The 19,854-nt window shown below is 48.5% G+C and overlaps 1 protein-coding gene across 2 annotated transcripts in view; it reads left to right on the top strand.

The window, feature by feature from the left end:
* GLI3 (GLI family zinc finger 3) overlaps positions 1-19,165 on the top strand; it is a 269,151-nt gene extending 249,986 nt beyond the window's left edge. For both annotated transcript variants that reach the window (XM_089917837.1, XM_022593050.3), the window contains 5 exons: positions 3,984-4,133; positions 5,584-5,748; positions 10,790-11,080; positions 15,519-15,846; positions 16,749-19,165. In XM_089917837.1, coding sequence (XP_089773963.1) covers positions 3,984-4,133; positions 5,584-5,748; positions 10,790-11,080; positions 15,519-15,846; positions 16,749-19,081 — 3,267 coding nt within the window. In that variant the 3' untranslated portion in view covers positions 19,082-19,165. The remainder of the gene's footprint in view (positions 1-3,983; positions 4,134-5,583; positions 5,749-10,789; positions 11,081-15,518; positions 15,847-16,748) is intronic.
* The last annotated feature ends 689 nt before the right edge of the window (positions 19,166-19,854 follow it).

Below are 19,854 nucleotides of genomic sequence, written 5' to 3'. Positions count from 1 at the left end.
CTACTCTACGGGGCAGAAAGGGAAAATTCCCAAGGTGCTAACCTTTCTGAAAGTGACGTTGCTTCCACGGTCCCGAGAAGCTTGCCTGTCCCTCCCCACATGGAGACAAGACGGGGTGCTGTGTTTACTGATGGGCACTGGATTCCCGCCACTGGGATTTTCAGATATTGTCCCAGAGGCCAAGGCCGATGCAGCTTGGCCAGGTATTAATCTGAAATGGTTTGCACTTTGCAGTCACTGGCCTCACCAGCCTGTTGTCAGCTCTCCCCTGCCAGCTCGGTGGCAGATACCTCAACACCCTGGTCGGCAGCTTCTACAACGTCTCAGCCACTCTTGGTTACTAAAGTCCCATCCGATTTAAACCTCTAACCTGCTATCCACTCAGAGCCTCCCCTCCATATACCAGCCAGGCTCACAGCTCCAGGGGGCTGGCAGGCTGTTTCTTCTTCCCCTACCACGCCGCCCATCCAGGAGGGGACCTCTTCCCTCTCCTCCTAGAGTCTGGCTCCCTCCAGCATGATGGGGAAGGCAAGAGACAGGGTCCACTGCTTCACTAGCTGCTGGTGGTGCTTCCGTGTCGGTCATCCCCGTTCCCCTGAGTGACTCCAGGTCGCTTGGGGCAGGCGTCCAAGTGCTGGCTTTCTGGTGGGGTGCACTTGAGTTCTATGCAGGGGTCTATCCTACAGTCTCCCTGCTGGACACCTGACCCAGCACTCTGCATTTTAGGTGGGCCCAAGCTTGGCTACCTCACTGGTATCCACTGGACCCCTGGAAACTCGTGCCTTCGTACTACACCAAGCAGTGGCAGTGCTGGAAGCCTCCTGCGTCAGCCTGGCCCATCCTCACCTGCCCTGCGTGTTCCTCACCCTGTTCCTCAAAGGCACTAAATTCTGTCCTCCTCCAGGGGCTTCCGTCCATCTTTCTCCCCACCCACACCCTTACCTGCACACCTGCCAAGTCTCCACTCATCCTTCAGGTCCTACTTTAAATGCCACCTCATTGGAGAAGCCAACCCTGGTCTCTGGTGTTCCCCACGGATTTGGGACCTCCTGTTAATTGTTTTTCTAAAACTCTCTTATTTCCCTTCAAAACGCTGATCACAACTATAATTGTACTATAGTCCTTTAAGCCATTATCCGTGCCCCTCCAGTAATTCCGTGTCTCTCCAGTAATTCCGTGTCCCTGCCCTGTAATTTCCTCAGGGCAGGACTCAGGTCTGTCTGATTCCCCAGCACAGGGCCTGGTGTGGAGTGTTACCCAGTACATACGTGTCCATATGTGGGCGATGAATGAAACGTTGGCAGTCGCTGAGTATTTGTTTTATTCTCCCCGGCAAGATGGGGTTCTCATTGAGCTATCATTCGAATCATTCAAGACCTTTTGAATTCTTGATGGTATATTATTTTAAAGTAATATAACACCTACCTTAATATCTTACTGTACGGATACTGGATGAAATGCATTTGAAGTAAGCTAGGCAAAAGCATCAAGTATAATTTCTCTGGTCCAGGGAAAGTTCAGTTTCTCACATGAGCCAATCAGTCCAACAAACATTTACGGAGGACCCGCCAAGTACCAGGGCCACTGTCAGTTGCTGAGAATATGAAACCGAAGGGTGTGGATCGCGACTCAAGGAGCAGGTTCAGCCCAAATTCTCAGACCGTTTTCCAGTTTTAACTTTGCCTGCCTCCTTTTTTCCGTCCTCCTTCCCTCCCCGCCTTCCTTCCTTCATTTTCTTTTCATGCCTATTCATCCAGGAAGCTTGATGCCTAATAACTTGGAACAAAACTGAACCAAGAGCAATTTGTATGGAGTGGCCTTGTGTGATCATTCATTGCTTTCCCTGGAAAGGAGAATTCATAGAACCTCTCTGTATCATGTGGGCTTAAAGACTGGGCTCCAGCATCCATCTGGGACAATCCTGGGTGATGTGAACAGATGCAGACATGTTCTCGAAGCATAAATTTAAAGATGGCGTGTTATCCCCTGGCCGGCACATCTGTTCTCTTCATCCACGTATGTGCCCCTGCACCACGTTTTTAAAAAATTTTTATTGGAGTATAGTTGCTTTACAATGTTGTTAGTTTCTGCTGTGCAGCAAAGTGAGTCAGCTGTACGTATACATAGATGCCCTCTTTTTTTTGGATTTCCTTCCCATTTAGGTCACCACAGAGCACTGAGTAGAGTTCCCTGTGCTCTACAGTAGGTTCTCATCAGTTATCTATTTTATATATAGTAGTGTATGTGTGTCAGTCCCAATCTCCCAATTCATCCCACCCTCCCTTCCCCCCTTGGTATCCGTGTTTGTTCTCTATGTCTGTGTCTCTAGGCTGTCGGACAGAGTGAAGTAAGTCAGAAAGAGAAAAATATTGTATAATATCACTTATATGTGGAACCTAGAAAAATGATACAGATGAACTTATTCCCAGCATCACGTTTAAGAAACACTCATACTGAGGCAGTTGGCTTTCTATAAGAAACGCACATCTGTCTGCCAGGGGTTGGGATGTTGTCGTGAACCTGAGTGACTCTGTGTGGTTTCCTCGTTGTGTTCAGAGCTCCTGAAAGGGTCCTAGTTGTCTGCCTGCGCCCTGGGCTGTGTCACCCACTCTCCCCTGTTTCTCGGGCTTTCTGAGAGCTGTTCAAGGAGAGGAGAGTACACAGCAATTGCTTTTCTCTGCCCGCATCCAGTTTTAAGCTCCCCAAACAGCACAACAGACTTTTTTTTTTTTTCTTTTTCCTGCGGCAGCCAGCTGCCTAGTGGAATAACTGAGAAAGGTCGAGTGATGGTGGAATTTTACCACCAGCTCCCCAGAGACCACTCAGTTAGGAACCAGAGCCTACGCAGGAAAGTAATTAAACGTCATGTCACTGTTACGGGGCTCAGGGAACCCAGAGGAGGTTTCTCTCATTGCACACAGTTTTTAGTGATGTGTTTCCACGTATGTGGGAGAAAGGACTCACAAAGGCCTTGAATTAAGGCAAATAAAGTATAGAGTGACCAGAGAATGAAAACAACAGGATCAACCTAGGGCACAAACTTCCTCCGTCATCCGTGACTGGACATTAAAATCATAGACTCATCTTCCTGGAGTAGACTTGAATTTGGTCCAGATTCAGAGCCACCTGTTCCTCTGGCGCTGCTGTAGATTTCACGTGTCTCCTAGTTGTAGGACATTTGGTGTATGAATCCAAGGAACTCTATTAAAAAATGATCCTAAAACTTTGAAGTGGAATTTGGGGAAATTCATCTTCATTTTAAAAACCAAATTAACAGAATTCTAGAGCCGGGAAGAACCTTAGAAACTAGGGAATCCATTCCTTTATTTTGTGTATGAGGACAGCAAAGACCCTCAGACACTAAGCGTTTTGTTGACCATCACCTGGCCTTCGGCATCAAGGACATTTCTCTGTGATTCTTATCAAAGGGGTGAGCCCACTAATTGGAACTAAAGTGTCGTTTGAAAAAGTGCTTTGGTTTTTCTTGGTCCTTGTTACAGACTGTGTGTGTGTGTGTGTGTGTGTGTGTGTGTGCCCTTTCTGCAGTCTTGAGCCACAGCACTAACCCAAGGTGCTACCCAAGGCCTGGAGGGACTGAGAGCTGGAGGTCACCTCTGTGGTCAGTTCACCTTGACCCTGACTTGGCCAATGAAAGATAACGGAGGCCCAGAGAGGACGTGGGTGTCTCACCCCGTTTCTGCTCTTCTGATGCCCTAGAAGGACTTTTTCTGGGACACCAGGCTTCTTGCAAACCGGGTCACTCCTATAAGTTTGGAAGTATCCCTCCACAGTCAGTAAGAGCAAATTTACTTAAGAAACATCCTAAATATAGTAAAGGTATAGTAAAGGTTTGCAGTATAGTAAAGGTACCGTGGAGTCTTTAGGACTTAAGGTTGGGGGATTTGGGGCACTCCGTTCTTTTGCCTTCAGAAAAGAGTAGTACATTTCCATTTTATTTCTCTCTTTCTTTTTCCAAACTCCAGCATATAAATAACGACCATATCCATGGAGAAAAGAAGGAGTTCGTGTGCCGGTGGCTAGATTGCTCCAGAGAACAGAAACCCTTCAAAGCCCAGTACATGTTGGTAGTGCACATGCGCAGGCACACGGGGGAGAAGCCTCACAAATGCACTGTGAGTACCGAAGGGGCGGGGGCCAGCTGTCCACTTAGGGGAGTCTTGCACCTGTGGGTCCTTCCTTGTACTCCAAGGGCCGTGCGAGGTGATGAGTGGTGGGAGAAGAGGGTTGGAGTGCTGTTTGTGATAAACTCCTGGGGTTTTGAGAGGGGTTTCCGAAACGGAGGGGAGGTGAGAAATGGAGAAAGGATGCTGACAGCTTTGGGGGATGCTGGAAGGAATTGATCTAGACCCGCCCCGTCCAACATGGTGGCCATGAGACACATGTGCATTTGAGATGTGACTAGAGCAACCACAGAACTGATTTTTAAATTTTAACTTAAGTTTTTAAATTTAAATAGCCCCACGTGGCTAACAGCAACTGAGTCAGACAGCCCAGCTCTGCAGGGTAGCAGGCAGGCAGGTGGCAGTGGGGACGTGCCGTCCGGCACTGCGAGTGAGCATCGGGCCACTGGGCCTGCCCTAGCACCAGTGCCTGTCACACCAGAGCCTTGGGGAGCACGGGGAGGGGCCAGTTTCAACTTGAAAAACTTAAGTTGACTTTTTAAAACTATAACCCTTATGGATTTAGAGTTTTTCCTCGCCCTCCTAGTCTGTCCCCATGGCCCAGTACAGACCTATGAGGGGTTGGGATTCCTGCGAGGCTAAGGCTTCTTTCACTAAGGTGCCCGCCAGGCAAGGCTCAGCCCTGGTACTTTACATCTTAAAGGCCCTTTACAAACAGGATCAAATTCCGTGCCTTTGTAGGCACACAAAGCCATATTAATGAACTTTGTGCTGAATCTGAAATCAGTGGGAATTCAAGGAGATCCCTGAGCAGATAATGAAACCCATTGTCCACATTGAGTGGCCTTTAAAAAAAAAAAAAGTCCAGGATTTTTACTTAGCCCTGAAAACGCTTTCTCTCAAACGGCCCTGAGCCCCATCTGAATCCCAGTAAAGGCAGAGTTTACTGGACTTTTGTTCATTGGTTTTGAAAAGCTGCCAACCCTCCAAACGTCCCCGTCTTTTTTTTTTAATTGATTAATTAATTAATTTTTGGCTGCGTTGGCTTTTCGTTGCTGTGCGCAGGCTTTCTCTAGTTGTGGTGAGCAGGGGCTACTCTCCGGGGGCTACTCTTCGTTGCAGTGCGCGGGCTTCTCACTGCGGTGGCTTCTCTTGCTGCGGAGCACGGGCTCTAGGCGCGCAGGCTTCAGTAGTTGTGGCTCGCGGACTCTAGAGCGCAGGCTCAGTAGTTGTGGCGCACGGGCTTAGTTGCTCCACGGCATGTGGGATCTTCCCGGACCGGGGCTCGAACCCATGTCCCCTGCATCGGCAGGCGGACTCTTAACCACTGCGCCACCAGGGAAGTCCCCCAAACGTCCCTGTCTTTCATCCACGCGGAGCGAGTGGGATACATCAGCTGTCATCGTGTGGGATCATCCAGATTTACCTGTTTCCTCCTCAGTTTGAAGGTTGCACAAAGGCCTACTCGAGACTCGAAAACTTGAAAACACACTTGAGATCTCACACTGGAGAGAAACCATACGTCTGTGAGCACGAAGGTTGCAACAAGGCTTTCTCGAATGCCTCTGATCGCGCCAAGCACCAGAACAGGACACATTCCAATGAGGTAAGGCCCCTCCAGGAGACACGTGTTGGGTCCAGAGCTTGCGGTGGAAATAAAAAATCCTCTGGGGAATGTACTTGGAAACGCAAGCCTGTTCCGTTGTATTTGCTTCTGGCCACTCCCAGCACGAGTGGGTTTGGGGCCCCAAAGGTAGGGCTGAAACCTGGGCCCGGATGGGAGAGACGTGCGGGTGAAGGGGGAACGAGTTTCACGTTGTTCGGTACTGCCACCTACTGGTCAGACATCAGGAGCATTTAACTTGGAATTCCATCCACTCGCTCTGCCTGGGGAATGCGTTCAAAGGACGACCCTGTAAGCACCAAGGAGAGATTCAGAAGCAAGGTGTTGACAGCCAACAGCTTACTGCTAAGACAGCCACTTTTATTTGCTTTCTCCAGGTGGTGTCTTCAAAGGCACTTATATCAAAAAAGACTTTTGCAGAGTAACCCACCTTGGCTAAATAGGACTTCCAGACATTCTAAATTCCAAAGGATCTTGGAAGCTAGAAACCCAGAATGGTTTCTAGTCAGTTATTTAAGATAATATATTGAGTAAAGCTTCATGGTCGTAGTTGGTTCCTGTTGTGTTGTTGTTATTTTTAGGTATTTATCCCCCCAAATTTCAGAGAAGCATAAGAACGAACGAAAATGATTTCCAATTCATTTTGTTTACATTTTAATGCACGTCTGCCTGCAGACCTCCAATTTCTCCTTGAAGATCTAGCTTAGATTCTTCCTCCTCTGTGAAGTCTTCTCTTGAATGTACCAGAGATTAACACAAAGGCTCCCCACGTTTGTGGTAGAAATAGGCTAGCTACCCAGAATTTGTTCCCATGAGATGTAGTTCTGCCCCACAAAGTAGGTCATCAGTTTGCTTGAAACTGTGTGAGAGGAGCATTTTGACCTTGGCATGACTCTCATCTGACCCCACAAGATGCCAATCAGGCCCATTCTTGATCTTCCAGATGGAGAGCTGGGAGAGGGAATTTGGTAAAAATGGACCATTCAGCTCACTGGCCATTGGCTTGAAGGCGACAGAGATGGTCCTCACCAAGTTTCCTTTCAGCCGAACTGACAGAGCAAAAACATCTCTAAGAGGATCAGCCACACTAAAAAAAAGCACACTCACACATAAACTCACACACATGAGTTCACTTATACAGACGCTTTCTGAATGGTTCATAGTAGAATAAGGAAGCCTGAGTCCTTTAGGATCTCATTATTGATCCAGTGTTTGCAGATGTTTTAGAGGAGATGCCACATCTCCATCTCTTACGTCAAAAATGCTTTACAGTGTGCGAAAGTTGCGGTGTAATCCGCTGTACTTGTTTTGTACCAACTTCTAGGGGGTCTAGAATAGGCAGATCCATAGAGACAGAAAGTAGATTGGCAGTTGCCCGGGGCTGGGCGAGGGGGAATAGGGGTGACTGCCAATACGTGCAGGGTTTCTTCTTGGAATAATGAAGATATTTTGGAATTTGATACTGGGGACGATTGCACAAGATTTTGTGAACGTACGAAATGCCACTGAATTGGCAGCTTAAAAGGGTTATTTTTATGGGATGTGAACTAAATCTCAATTTAAAATGTTTTAGGGGATTTGATTAACTTAGAATTTAATTAATATGTTTACATTTCATGTATTTAAGTACAATTATGACTAGAAACTTAGAGGGCATTCATTCCTGTAGATTCTCTCCTGTTAACTGTGGATCAATTTGGACACTGGGTATGTTAGGACTTTAGCAGTGCATACATATAAACATAGTTACAGAGCTTTTTATCTTTTTATGGACTTCAAATGTGTGCCCATGTCTCTTTGCTTTAATTAAGTGCATTATATTTAAACATGAATTCTTCTGTGCAATAAAAAGTGCAATGTTGTAGAGAGCTTAATATCCATCATGAGACTAAAACATACCTTGGTCAACAATATCTTTCACCAAGGTTGAGCAACTTACCTAAAATAAATTATTAACATTGGCCATAAACACATAAATATAATTTTATTCACAAACACGTAAATCATTTTTTCTCTATTCCACATAGAGAAAGCCCTCGTCCTTGCGTATGAATGATGGACGGTTTCATATACACCAAAATTAAGTGTATCCAGGAAATCCAGACTTGCATCATCAAGCAATTGTGGACAAATCTAGATGTCTTCTTTCATTTCTTTGCTCTCTTATTTGTATCTTCGTTCTTTCACTGAACAAATATTGATAGCTAGTTATCTGCCGAGCACCTTGCTATTCTAGATGAGGCAAGCAGGGTGGAATAGAACAGGAAGGGAGCAATACCCATTCGGGTAATCTAGGTCTCCTCACCGCCCCCATGGCTGCCCTGCCCATTTAGGGTCACTGAACCATCGCAGTGGCCTCTGACCGGGCTCCCTACTCCAGAACAGGGAGCTCCCGTTCCTCCCAAAACCAGATGAAGCCAGTTTCCTGGAGCTCTGATTCGGTTGTATCTTCCTCTCCAGAAAGTTCCAGTGGCTCCGTTTCTCCTATAGGAAATGTTTAGACTCCTTAGGCTTGTATTTGCTCTCACTGGACCCAAGCCTTCCCTTTCACCATTCCCTTGACCTCTCACAATGGTGACCATGAATGGAACCTTCCAGACAGCCATGCCTGCATGCCTGAAGTGGTCCTGCTGCTGGACCTTTGCTCTGGATACTTTTTTTTTTTTTTTTTTGCATCCTCTTGCCCTCATTTTTATCCTTCAGCATCTTGTTTGTCTTTCAGGACCCAACTATGACGCCTCTTCCTAATCAAATCTCTGTTTATTGAGCACTTATTATGTGCCCCACATCACATCGTGGTAAGCACCGTGTGCACATGGTCTGATTTAGCCCGTACCCTGACCCCATGAGCTGGGCGTTATACCCAGATACAGAAACTAAATTGATGCCTCCCATGATCATCCCAAGGATGATCTGTCCACATCTGTCCACATCCTTCTCTAGCATCCACACTTTGTACTGTAGGTAATTCATGCTGTCTTATTTTTCCTACCATATTTTATACCCCTTGAGATTTGATCCTGTCTTATAAAACTTTGTGCTCAGAGTCTTGCCTATAGTAGGGGCCATTAAATGTTTACCAAAAATTTTATTTGGATACATTCTACACAGTCAAGTAGAATAAGTATCCCCACTCTCACAAAGTACCTTTCAGTTCAGGGAGTCAAGAAGGCAATGACAGTACCAAAAGTTAGGTGTCCAGGACAGCAAATACGGGTAACTCAGAATCCTGGCAACATTTATCTTTCCCTACCATTAGATTGCATTTCAGTCATTCATCACAACAGAATTTGGGGGCCAAGAAACGTAACTGAGTTAATGTGTTTTCTTGTGAAGTTAAGTTTCCTGACCCTGTGTTCTTGGAGTTTTTTTGTAGGTGGCTGTTGTATATGTCCACATGCAAGGGCACATGGGCACACATGTACTTGTATGTTCTGTTGGTCCTGGAAATGCAGGCGCTGATGAACATTCGAAGATTCATTCCACCTCTAGCTGTGTTCCCATTTCCGAGCTAACCCGTGATACGTACACGCAGATGTTCATGGGAAGAGTAGCTCTTCAGACGTGTAACACTGGCCTGGCTTTGTGTTCCCTCTCCCTACCCCATGCATTCCTGTCTGTCTGTCACAGCAGCAGAGTGAGCAAAGCACAGGGCCGAGGTCAGATGCCATACGGTAATAGCGCTAATCACAAGCGCCATTCTTCTGTCCCTAATGCATAGGATTTGATGTGCTCATTTCATTGTATATATATGCTGCAAATCACACAGGCTCCTGAGGAGAAGTAATTTGTAGTTAATGGGAATCAATTCTACCCAGAAGAATCGCAAATTTGGAGGTGAGGTCTCTCAAGATAATTTCTGGAATCTTTATTTCACTACTTTAGGACATTTCATCATTTTAGGTAGCTCTCAGTCTGTTCTTGGGCTTTTAGGGAAAAAGCATCATTCTATAAGACAGGGAATCTTTTTAATATAACTGTAATGGATGCGTTGTATTACGCGTGACTTTTATGACTATTGTTTCCCTAACAGCACATATTCTGGTATACACAGAGGTAAATATAGACTCATGTAAGTATCCTTGAATATATTAGATTTCAAGGGAAGTAAACGAAATCACAGTTCTGACGTTGGTCATGAATACAATGCCATGAGTTCTGTGATGCGAGTAAATACTCAGCTATAAGGGTCCATATCATTTTTTATGACTGTATCTGTAGGCTTGATCACCGGCCCACGTAGAAAAGAAAAGTAGCATGAACTAATTTCTAGATCTTAGTACTCGCGAGCAGAGCCTCATGCAGGAATCCTCGTCTCCAGGACGACATCCATCCGCCCTCATCGGTTTACGAGTAAGCATTCGTGGACACTCCGACAGGGCTTACGACTTCGGAGATCAGAAAGGTCCTGGATATTCTGAGCCCTGAACAACCCCCGCCGTTGTAATACAACCCAAAGGAAAGTAGTTTAGTGATATCTAACCCGGGAGAGGCTGCAGGCAATTTTTTTTTTTTTTTTTTTACTGTGTCAATGTGTAAAGAGCTCATTTTCAAAGGAGGTAGAGTGATATTAGGTCTGAGAACCAGGACATTTGTAAGAAAGGTCTTCACACCAGCTCTCCCCAAAGCGTTCTTCTCATTAAAGGATGGGTGTCTTTTAGCCGCCTTCTGTTATCAGCAGCAGTATCATCACCACCATCCTCATCATCAGATTATCTCTTGAGCACCGCGTGACACCATGATACTTCTTCCTACTCGCAGGATAAATGCTTCCAAGAACATACGCGCAGTTTACACGTTCTCTGCTCACCCTGAGCACTCTCTAAAATAATAATGGATTCAAGCTGGATTCTTAAAGGCTCATTAAACCTTTGCACCATTTAGAGGGTTTTGAACACCTCACAGCCTTGTGATCGTGCTTTGAAAGAATTAAAAATAGAATGAGTAGCCACAAAAGACCGTCGGGCGGGGGAATAATCGCTTTGATAACAACCTATTCTTTCATCCTTGGGGCATTTGGCAGAAACCGTACGTGTGCAAAATCCCCGGCTGCACCAAGCGCTACACAGACCCCAGCTCCCTCCGGAAACACGTGAAGACCGTGCACGGCCCAGAGGCTCACGTCACCAAGAAGCAGCGTGGGGACGTGCATCCCAGGCCCCCGGCGCCACGAGATTCCGGCGGCCACTCACAGTCTAGGTCACCCGGCCGGCAGACTCAGGGAGCCCTCGGGGAGCAGAAGGACCTCAGCAACACTACCTCAAAGCGGGAAGAATGCCTCCAAGTGAAAACGGTCAAGGCGGAGAAGCCCATGGTATGTCATTCGCTTTCCTTCCGGTTTTCCCCAAAGTTCTCCCAGGTGTTTAAAGGGGCCAGGTAGGGCGCTGAGGGCAGGGGTGAGGGGCGGACTTCACTGCCCCGTTCTCACTGCATCCCACTGTTTGATTTCCGGAGGTCAGAGCTCCCTGAGCCGGATGGCCTACCCCAGGTTAATCTGCACGGCAGAGCTCAGCTCAGAAAAGAGTTCCAGGGTTTCCTAACTGGTTTTTGAAACCCATCTGGAAGCATCCCACCTTGCGGCAGGTCGACAGACACCACAGTGCACCTTTTCAGCAGGTCTCTAATGTAGAGAATCCTCCGTTCAGTCCTTCTGTAAACATATTTTCTGACTTTTTTGCCCTGGTGACCCCAAGATAAATAAGCCATGGCCCCTATTCTTTATGGGTCTGTAGTCCAGTGGGAAAGGGAGACCAAGAAACAAACACAACTCAGTGTGATGGGGCTTTAAGACAAGTCTGGGTCAGAGGGTTCGGAGCCAGTGCACTCGAGGACACGACGGGAAGGCAGAGGGCAGGTGGCCGCCAGGTTCAGCGCTCCGAGAGGCGAAGGACCGCATGCTGGAGAGCAGGACAGGGAGCGGCCAGGCCCCAGCCTTGGGGCCCCGGGGGAATGTGCCAGAGTAAAAAGAGGGGGAGGATATAAAGGGATCTTTTTAGGTTTTCTAAGTTGTTAGAAAAGACAACTCCAGTGCCAATCTAGAGAATGGTTGATAGACTTCGAGACCGTATCTGCGGTGGTGCCTGAACTGAGGAGGTGGAAAGCAAGGGAGGGATTTGAAAGATGTCATCAGCAAAAATCATATGGTTTGATGACAAATAGGAGACATGGATTAAGATACTGTTGCAGCTTCTTTCAAACTTCACTTGGTGATTTTGCCTTATGCCTGGGCCAGAATGAACTATCTAAAATTTTTCCAAAGACAACGAGAAAAATGAAGAAAGTAGCAATCAGAGGAGATTCAGTACATTTGTATTTGGCATAGGTATAATGCGGTCAGCTCTGCGCTTTGGGTTCTAGTCTGTCAATCTCGGGATATGGAAGAAACGTACTAGGTAGAAGTCCCAGGCTTAGACTTCCAGATGCATGGAAATGACCAGACAGGCAGATTTCTACTCAGTTCAAAGAAGCATTTGCTTAAAATTAGAAAAGTCCAAGAATTGTATGGGCATCCTATGAATTCCTAAGTTATGTCACCGTGTAGCGGTATGTCTGGGTGGGAACTAATGCACATAAAATTTCAGAATCGATAGAGTGGAATTTAATGAATTACTAAGTTTGTCTTTAAACTCTTACGAGTCTTAGAAAGTGACACTGAGTCTAGCCCAAAATCATGCAAATAATCTATCCAGATGTATCATTATTTCCCAGTGGGTAGCCCTACTTTGCTTTTAAAAAAACGCCTTAGTAAGAAGTTTATATACGTGTTATGACTGATCACTATACTTTTGAATTAATCAATTTGTAAACTGTGTTTTATGTACTTTTTTGGGGGGGGGAGCATTTATCAATTTCCTAAAATAAAGTCCACCTATATAATAATTGTGCAAAAGATTCAACCGTTTATCCTCAAGTGTTTAATGAAACAAGGAAAGTGAATTTGTGGTCTCCTAGATTATGTCATTGAAAGACAATGATTTATGTTTTTAGGACATCCTAGGAACCCAGAATCCCTTGTACTTTTAATGTACATCCATATAGCAAAAAAAGTTTAAAAAAAAAGAAAGAAAAGAAAAGAAAACTTATCTCTTTTCCAAACGCCCATTCTTTAAAAAGAAAATTGGTAGAAATAAAAATTTACAGTGGGGCTTCCCTGGTGGCGCAGTGGTTGGGAGTCCGCCTGCCGATGCAGGGGACACGGCTTCATGCCCTGGTCCAGGAAGATCCCACGTGCTGCGGAGTGGCTGGGCCCGTGAGCCATGGCCGCTGAGCCTGCGCGTCCGGAGCCTGTGCTCCGCAACGGGAGAGGCCGCAACAGTGAGAGGCCCGCGTACCACACACACAAAAAAAATTTACAGTGATTTTGCTCAGTGACATCTGAGGTTCTCCAAGATGTGAAATATTTTATAAAATAATTAAATCATAGAAACAAAGGGCTGGAAAGAGTTCACAGAGACTGAGACTAGACCCCTTATATTACCAGTGTGGAAACTGAGGCTCAGTGAGGTTAATAAATTAGTCAAATTTCCACGGGAGACTATTTTATGAATATGTACACACACATGTAAATATAAGTAGATATCTTCATAGGCATTTACTAAGGTACAGATTTACATTTCTAATATCCTTTCTTCAAAAACTTGTCTTTGATTTGCTCATCATGCTATAAATTAAATTCTTTCTCCTTTTTTTCTTATTATTCCAACTTCTCTTCTGTGTAATGCTCCTAAATGTCTTCTTCTCACTTCCTAAGGACAGTGGGTAATAAGGTGAGGGAATTTTGGCTTCTCTGCTCTCTTTGTTTTGTTTTCATTTAACTTTTATTTGTTTCACTTTTCTTTCGTCTTTGTCCTTTGTGATATTTTTAGTAGTGGACGTTACTCAGATATGTTTCCAACATAGAAGTGATGTGTTTTGAACATTCAGCATGTGGAAATGTGGAGTTAGATGTTGAAATCCATCATTCTATTTGTCTAGGTTTTCATAATAAATCACACTGGGACCGACCAAGCAGATGTTCTCAAAGACTATTTAATTGTCATATTGACTAGTGTAAATTTATCCTTGGACCAGACGTGCACCACCTTCTTAGAGCAAGATCTGAATACACTTGTCGGCAATTTAATCTATACTGAAACATCTGCGCTCCTTTACGCATTTTCTAATTGTAGGTGCATGTGAGCCTTCTTCCAGGCCCTGTGGAAGTGTGAGCCTGCATGTGTGTGTGTACATACACACAGATTCACATACACACACACACATGCTGACTTGACAATCCAAGCGTAAAAGACATCCAAAGCCCTGGATGATCTAAGTTCTCTGCAAAGGAGCAGGTGGTCCGGCCCTTCAGGACACTGCAGAAGCAAAAACTTAAGACAGGCTTCATGCATTCATGATCACATTCGTGTATCTTATTTTTCTCTGCTTGGTTGCCCAGGACACGCTTAGTGTACCATGTGGTGCTCGCTTAGAAAGTGTTCATTTGCTTGGGTGTATGTACTGTGTTCTCAGAAAAACTGTTCCACGGAAAATGACTGTGTCCAGACCCCTTGCTGACAGCACTGTGGTTCCATCAGAGACCACAGCCGTCTATACTGGAGTGTGTGTAGTTATCTTTCCCTGCTCTTGGGCTGCTGTCAGCCTGTAGTTTTTAGGTAACACCGGAGAGGGTGCTACAGAAGAATGGAAGGGAGGCCGGTCTGGGAGTCTAGGTCATCACAATGTTCGCTTTGTGACTTTGGGCAGTCACTGAACTTCTCTGAACATCACTTTTCTTATCTCTGCCTAAAGGATTAGAGTGTTTATCCACCAGGGCACCACTGGAATTTTAGATGGGCCAGTTCCAGGTTGTGTGGACTGCTCAATGCAGGCCATTCTATAGAGGGCTCCCAAATGTGGAGACAGTGAGCTTTCCAGTCCCCACGGCCAGGGGCCCGTGGAGGGCGTTCTTTCCCTGAGAACCAGTGGACCAGATTAAGTTCCCATCGAGTTGCAGAACTGGCTTACCCAGTCCACTTGGTTGGGGTTAAGGAAACCGGGCCCAATTCTCCTAGTGCAATGCAGATCCTCTCTGGCTATAGCAGAAGCTAAGTGATTGAAGGTTTCCCTCTCACAACTGCTTTTACCTACACCCTGCTTGGAGTTCTACAAAGCAAGAAAATGTAGAAGGAAAGTAGAGAGGTTACAAGAGCCTGGAATAGTATAGAGGGGCTGGTTGGAGGGGAGTTAACATGTGCTCTTGGAACATATATTCCGAGGACTAAAGCGATTATAATAACAACTGCTAACGCTCTCCGAGCCAATTAATTACTGTCATCCAGGTCTTTTTGAACTTTGTGTGTTTTCAGGGCTTTACACCTCTTTCCCACAACAATCCCTAGGATAAATAAGTTGTCCCCATTTTCTGGATAAGCAAACTGACGTTTAGAGTGGCTAAGTAATTTGCCCAAAGGATAAAGTCATGGAGGTGGGGTGGGAACCAACAAGGAAGTGTGATGCAGAGCTGGCATTTGGGGCAGGGTTCCATGGCTGATACATCATATCCGGCACCCCCGCCGTCCATTCCCTCCGCTGCACGTCCGCCTGCGGCACGGTCACTGAGGTTGAGGGAGGCCACCTCCACTCACCGGAACGTAGTTCTCCTCATCCCACCCACTGAGAATCCCGCAGGACTTGGCCTGCGTGATCTCTCGTCATCCGCTCCCTGGCCTTTATCATTCGGCTGACATTTCTTTCCTTTCCTCTTGACCGCACAGACATCTCAGCCAAGCCCTGGTGGTCAGTCTTCATGCAGCAGCCAGCAGTCCCCCATCAGCAACTATTCCAACAGTGGGCTCGAGCTTCCTGTAACCGATGGAGGTGGTATGGGCGACCTCAGTGCCATCGACGAAACCCCAATCATGGACTCGACCATTTCCACTGCAACCACAGCCCTCGCTTTGCAAGCCCGGAGGAACCCGGCAGGGACCAAATGGATGGAGCACGTCAAGCTAGAAAGACTCAAACAAGTGAATGGAATGCTTCCACGACTGCATCCCATTCTACCCCCCAAAGCCCCTGCGGTCTCTCCTCTCATAGGAAACGGTGAGCTCTGGCCAGTCCTCGTGTCTGCGCAAGGTTTTCTGTTCTTTCAAGGGCAGCCGGAGCACTAAGCAGACCCGGGCCCTTGGTTTTGCATTTGCTTGTTTCCCCACCAGCCCTAAAATGATGCTGGAACCATAAATATTTGTTGCCTTTCTGGAGAGTCCATGTTTTAAAAGCAGGCAGTAAGAGGTTAATCCTGAAATGAAAAGTAAGACTGTGCATGACTCATATTCTGATGGTGAAATCATACCTCTTAGACCAGGGGAAGGAAATCCCAGCCGCAGAGGCATCCCGGGTTAGCACCTGTCTCTGGCTTTCATAGTCTGCAGCCAGGAGGTAAGCAGCCACTTTGACTGATGGCCCAGTTCAGAGAAAGGCAAGCCATCTTTGTCACCATCGGCCCCCAGTCCGTTTGTGTTTCTGAGATTACACTCGGTATCTGCAGCATAACCCGAACCCGAGGGTGAACCTCCCCCACCCACCTCCTCAGGTGCGCTACACCCGCATGGGATGTCATGGGGAAGCCCTGAGCTTACATATGTGCCTTCTGCCCTGGTACTTCCTATAACTTGAGCACTGTATATACTTCCAGGGACCCTTCACTTGGCCCTTACACTGCACCAGTAAAGGAGCTTAACTCATCCAGGGAGTTGCTCCTGTTTTCTTTAAACCAGGCGTGGGCCATGTACAGCTCCCACCTGCTCTTGTAAATAAAGTTTTATTGGCACCCAGCCTCACCCACCCCTTTACTACTGTCCCCAGGCCCTTTGGTGCTGCAGGGCAGCGATGGGTAACCTTGGCCGAGGCCGCCCGGCCCCAGAAACCGAAAAGAGTCACTGCTCGCCGACACCTGTGTTAAGTCATCCTGAAATGAACCCCTTTCTCCCCGGCTTTCTGTGCAGGCACGCAGCCCAGTACCAGCTGCAGTCTGGGCGGGCCCCCGCCCCTTCTCCCGAACAGAAGCGACCTTTCTGGGGTGGACATCACCATGTTGAACCTGCTCAACCGGAGAGACAGCAGCGCCAGCACCATCAGCTCCGCCTACCTGAGCAGCCGCCGCTCCTCCGGCATCTCGCCCTGCTTCTCCAGCCGCCGGTCCAGCGAGGCGTCCCAGGCCGAGGGGCGGCCCCAGAACGTGAGCGTGGCCGACTCCTACGACCCCATCTCCACCGACGCCTCGCGCAGGTCCAGCGAGGCCAGCCAGGGCGACGGCCTGCCCAGCCTGCTCAGCCTCACGCCTGCCCAGCAGTACCGCCTGAAGGCCAAGTACGCCGCTGCCACGGGCGGTCCGCCGCCCACCCCCCTGCCCAACATGGAGAGGATGAGCCTCAAGACCCGGATGGCCCTGCTGGGCGATGGCAGGGAGCCCGCGGGGACCCTGCCTCCCGTACATCCTCCCCGGAGATGCAGCGACGGCGGCGCCCACGGGTACGGCCGGCGCCCGCTGCTGCCCCAGGATGCGCTGGGCAACGGCGTGAGAAGAGCCAGCGACCCGGTGCGGACGGCCTCCGAGAGCCTCTCCCTGCCCCGGGTGCAGCGGTTCAGCAGCCTTAACAGCTTCAACCCTCCGGTGTTGCCTCCATCCCTGGAGAAGCGTAATCTAGTGCTTCAGAACTACACGCGGCCAGACGGGGGCCAGTCCCGACACTTCCACGCGTCTCCCTGTCCCCCGAGCATTTCTGAGAACGTCACCCTGGAGTCCCTGGCCATGGACGCCGATGTGGGCCTGAACGATGAGGATCTCCTGCCCGACGACGTGGTGCAGTATTTAAATTCCCAGAACCCAGTCGGGTATGGGCAGCACTTCCCGGGCACCGTCTCTGATGACAGCAAAGTCCCCCATGGGCCCGGCTTGGGGAGCGGGCCCGGCGACTTGGACCCACTTGGGCTGCCCGGCAGCCATGCCAGCCAGCAGTATCGCGGGCTGGAACCGCCCTGCACTGATGCCGGTAAATCCGACCTGCCCATTCAGTGGAACGAAGTCAGCTCAGGCAGCGCCGACTTGTCCTCCTCCAAGCTGAAATGCGGCCAGCGGTCCACAGCGCAGCACGCCCGCGCCTTCGGGTTGTACAGCCACGTGGGCGTCCACCCACAGAATCCCTTGAGGAGCGGGGCTGGCCCGGCTGGGGGGTATCCGACCCCCGGGGAGCACGGCGGCTCCTTCGGGGGCCCGGAGCACTTGGTGAGCCACGGCGGCGGCGGCGGAGCTGCGGGCACCAACGGGAACGCCTTCCACGAACAGCCCTATAAGGCCCAGCAGTATGGGAACTGCCTGGCCCGGCAGCCCGGCTTCCTCGACGGGGCCTGCGGTGCCGGGATGCAGGCAGCAAAGCTGAAAAGCATCCCCGTGCAAGGGAGCGGGAGCCAGCCGGATTTTGGCCTGTCGGTGGCACCGAACGAGTCAGCTGGCAGCACGGTGAACGGCATGCCCAGCCCAGACCCGGTGGGACAGGGGTACCTGGCGCATCAGCTCCTCAGTGACGGCATGCACCCCCAGGGGGCAGGCCGCCCCGGACAGCACATGCTGGGGCACGGTAGCGCTACCTCACATATCCACGTCTATCAAGGGCCAGAAAGCGGCCTGCCAGGGCCTCCCAGCACCGGCATGCAGCCGTCGAGCCTGGCAGCCGTCAGGGGCTACCAGCCGTGTGCCAGCTACGGGGGCAGCCGGCGCCAGGCTGGGCCGAGGGGCGGCCTCGCTCTGCAGCCAGGACAGCTCAGTGACCCAAGTCAGACCTGCAGGGTGAATGGCATCAAGATGGAGATGCCAGGGCAGCCCCATCAGCTCTATTCGAATGTGCAGAGTTACTCTGGTCAGTTCTATGACCAAACCGTTGGCTTCGGTCAGCAAGACATGAAAACTGGGTCCTTCTCAGTGTCAGAAGCCAACTGCCTGCTCCAGGGGGCGAGCGCCGAAAACTCTGAATTACTCTCCCCAGGTGCTAACCAGGTGACGAGCACAGTGGACAGCCTCGACAGCCACGACCTGGAAGGGGTGCAGATTGATTTCGATGCTATCATAGATGACGCGGACCACGCCAGCCTGATGTCAGGAGCCCTGAGCCCAAGTATCATTCAGAACCTTTCTCATAGCTCGTCCCGCCTCACAACGCCACGCGCCGCCCTCCCGTTGCCAGCTCTGTCTCTGAGCACCACCAACATGGCAATCGGGGACATGAGTTCTCTGCTGACCTCCCTCGCGGAAGAAAGCAAATTCCTTGCAGTTATGCAGTAGGCATTAGGGGGAAAAAAATAAAAAAGACTGCCAAGAGACCTGAAACTTTAGGAGTTTAAAAGATTAAATTGACCCCTTTTTTTTTTTTGGCTGTTTCGTTTTTGTTTTTTTTAGTTCTGTATATGTTTTAGCAATCTCATCTCACCTAACTGGGATGTGTTTCAAGTATATTCCTTTTATGGAAAAGGACTCTGAAAAACCCTAAAGTATTCTAGGGAGAAACTGTCTTCCATTTCAGTTTTGAATCAGTATTGTTACACTCGAAACACCCTCTTTTTTTAAAAACTGTAAGCCTGCCCCCCTCCTTTTATTTTTTAGTAAACCTGTGTAAATGTGTGATGTGCATGTTCTTTCTTTCTTTTTGGAGAGAGGGCAAATGAAAGGATTTGACATGTTTCTCTGTTACTCCAAGGAAATAGGAACTGGTGTGCTTGTGACCAAGGGGTTACACTTCCAGCTTTTTTCCATTTTCCTTTACATGTGTTCAACGTTTGTTTTCGTGTTTTGTTTCTTTTGTTTTTTAATTCCCACACTGGGCACGAGAATCAGAACATGGAGAGTGAGTTTGGGAATCCATGGAGAGTGAGTTTGGGAATCTCTTGTGAGTGTACTGTATCAGAGGTCACAGGTTTTTGAGATGCTCCTTGCCCGCAGTTCGGTTCAGAGCATGCTTTAGACAGATACACACAGGTCGAAATTTGGGACTCTTGCACATGAAATGGTGTGCCCACCACTGGGGTTTAAAATTCTTCCTGTCTCTACGTGAGCTTGGG

Source organism: Delphinapterus leucas, chromosome 9, assembly GCF_059928025.1.
Source record: "Delphinapterus leucas isolate spDelLeu-1000000601 "Yukka" chromosome 9, BTC_Dleu_Yukka2, whole genome shotgun sequence".
Lineage (NCBI taxonomy): Eukaryota > Metazoa > Chordata > Mammalia > Artiodactyla > Monodontidae > Delphinapterus > Delphinapterus leucas.
This window is presented reverse-complemented; position numbering and strand designations above follow the sequence as displayed.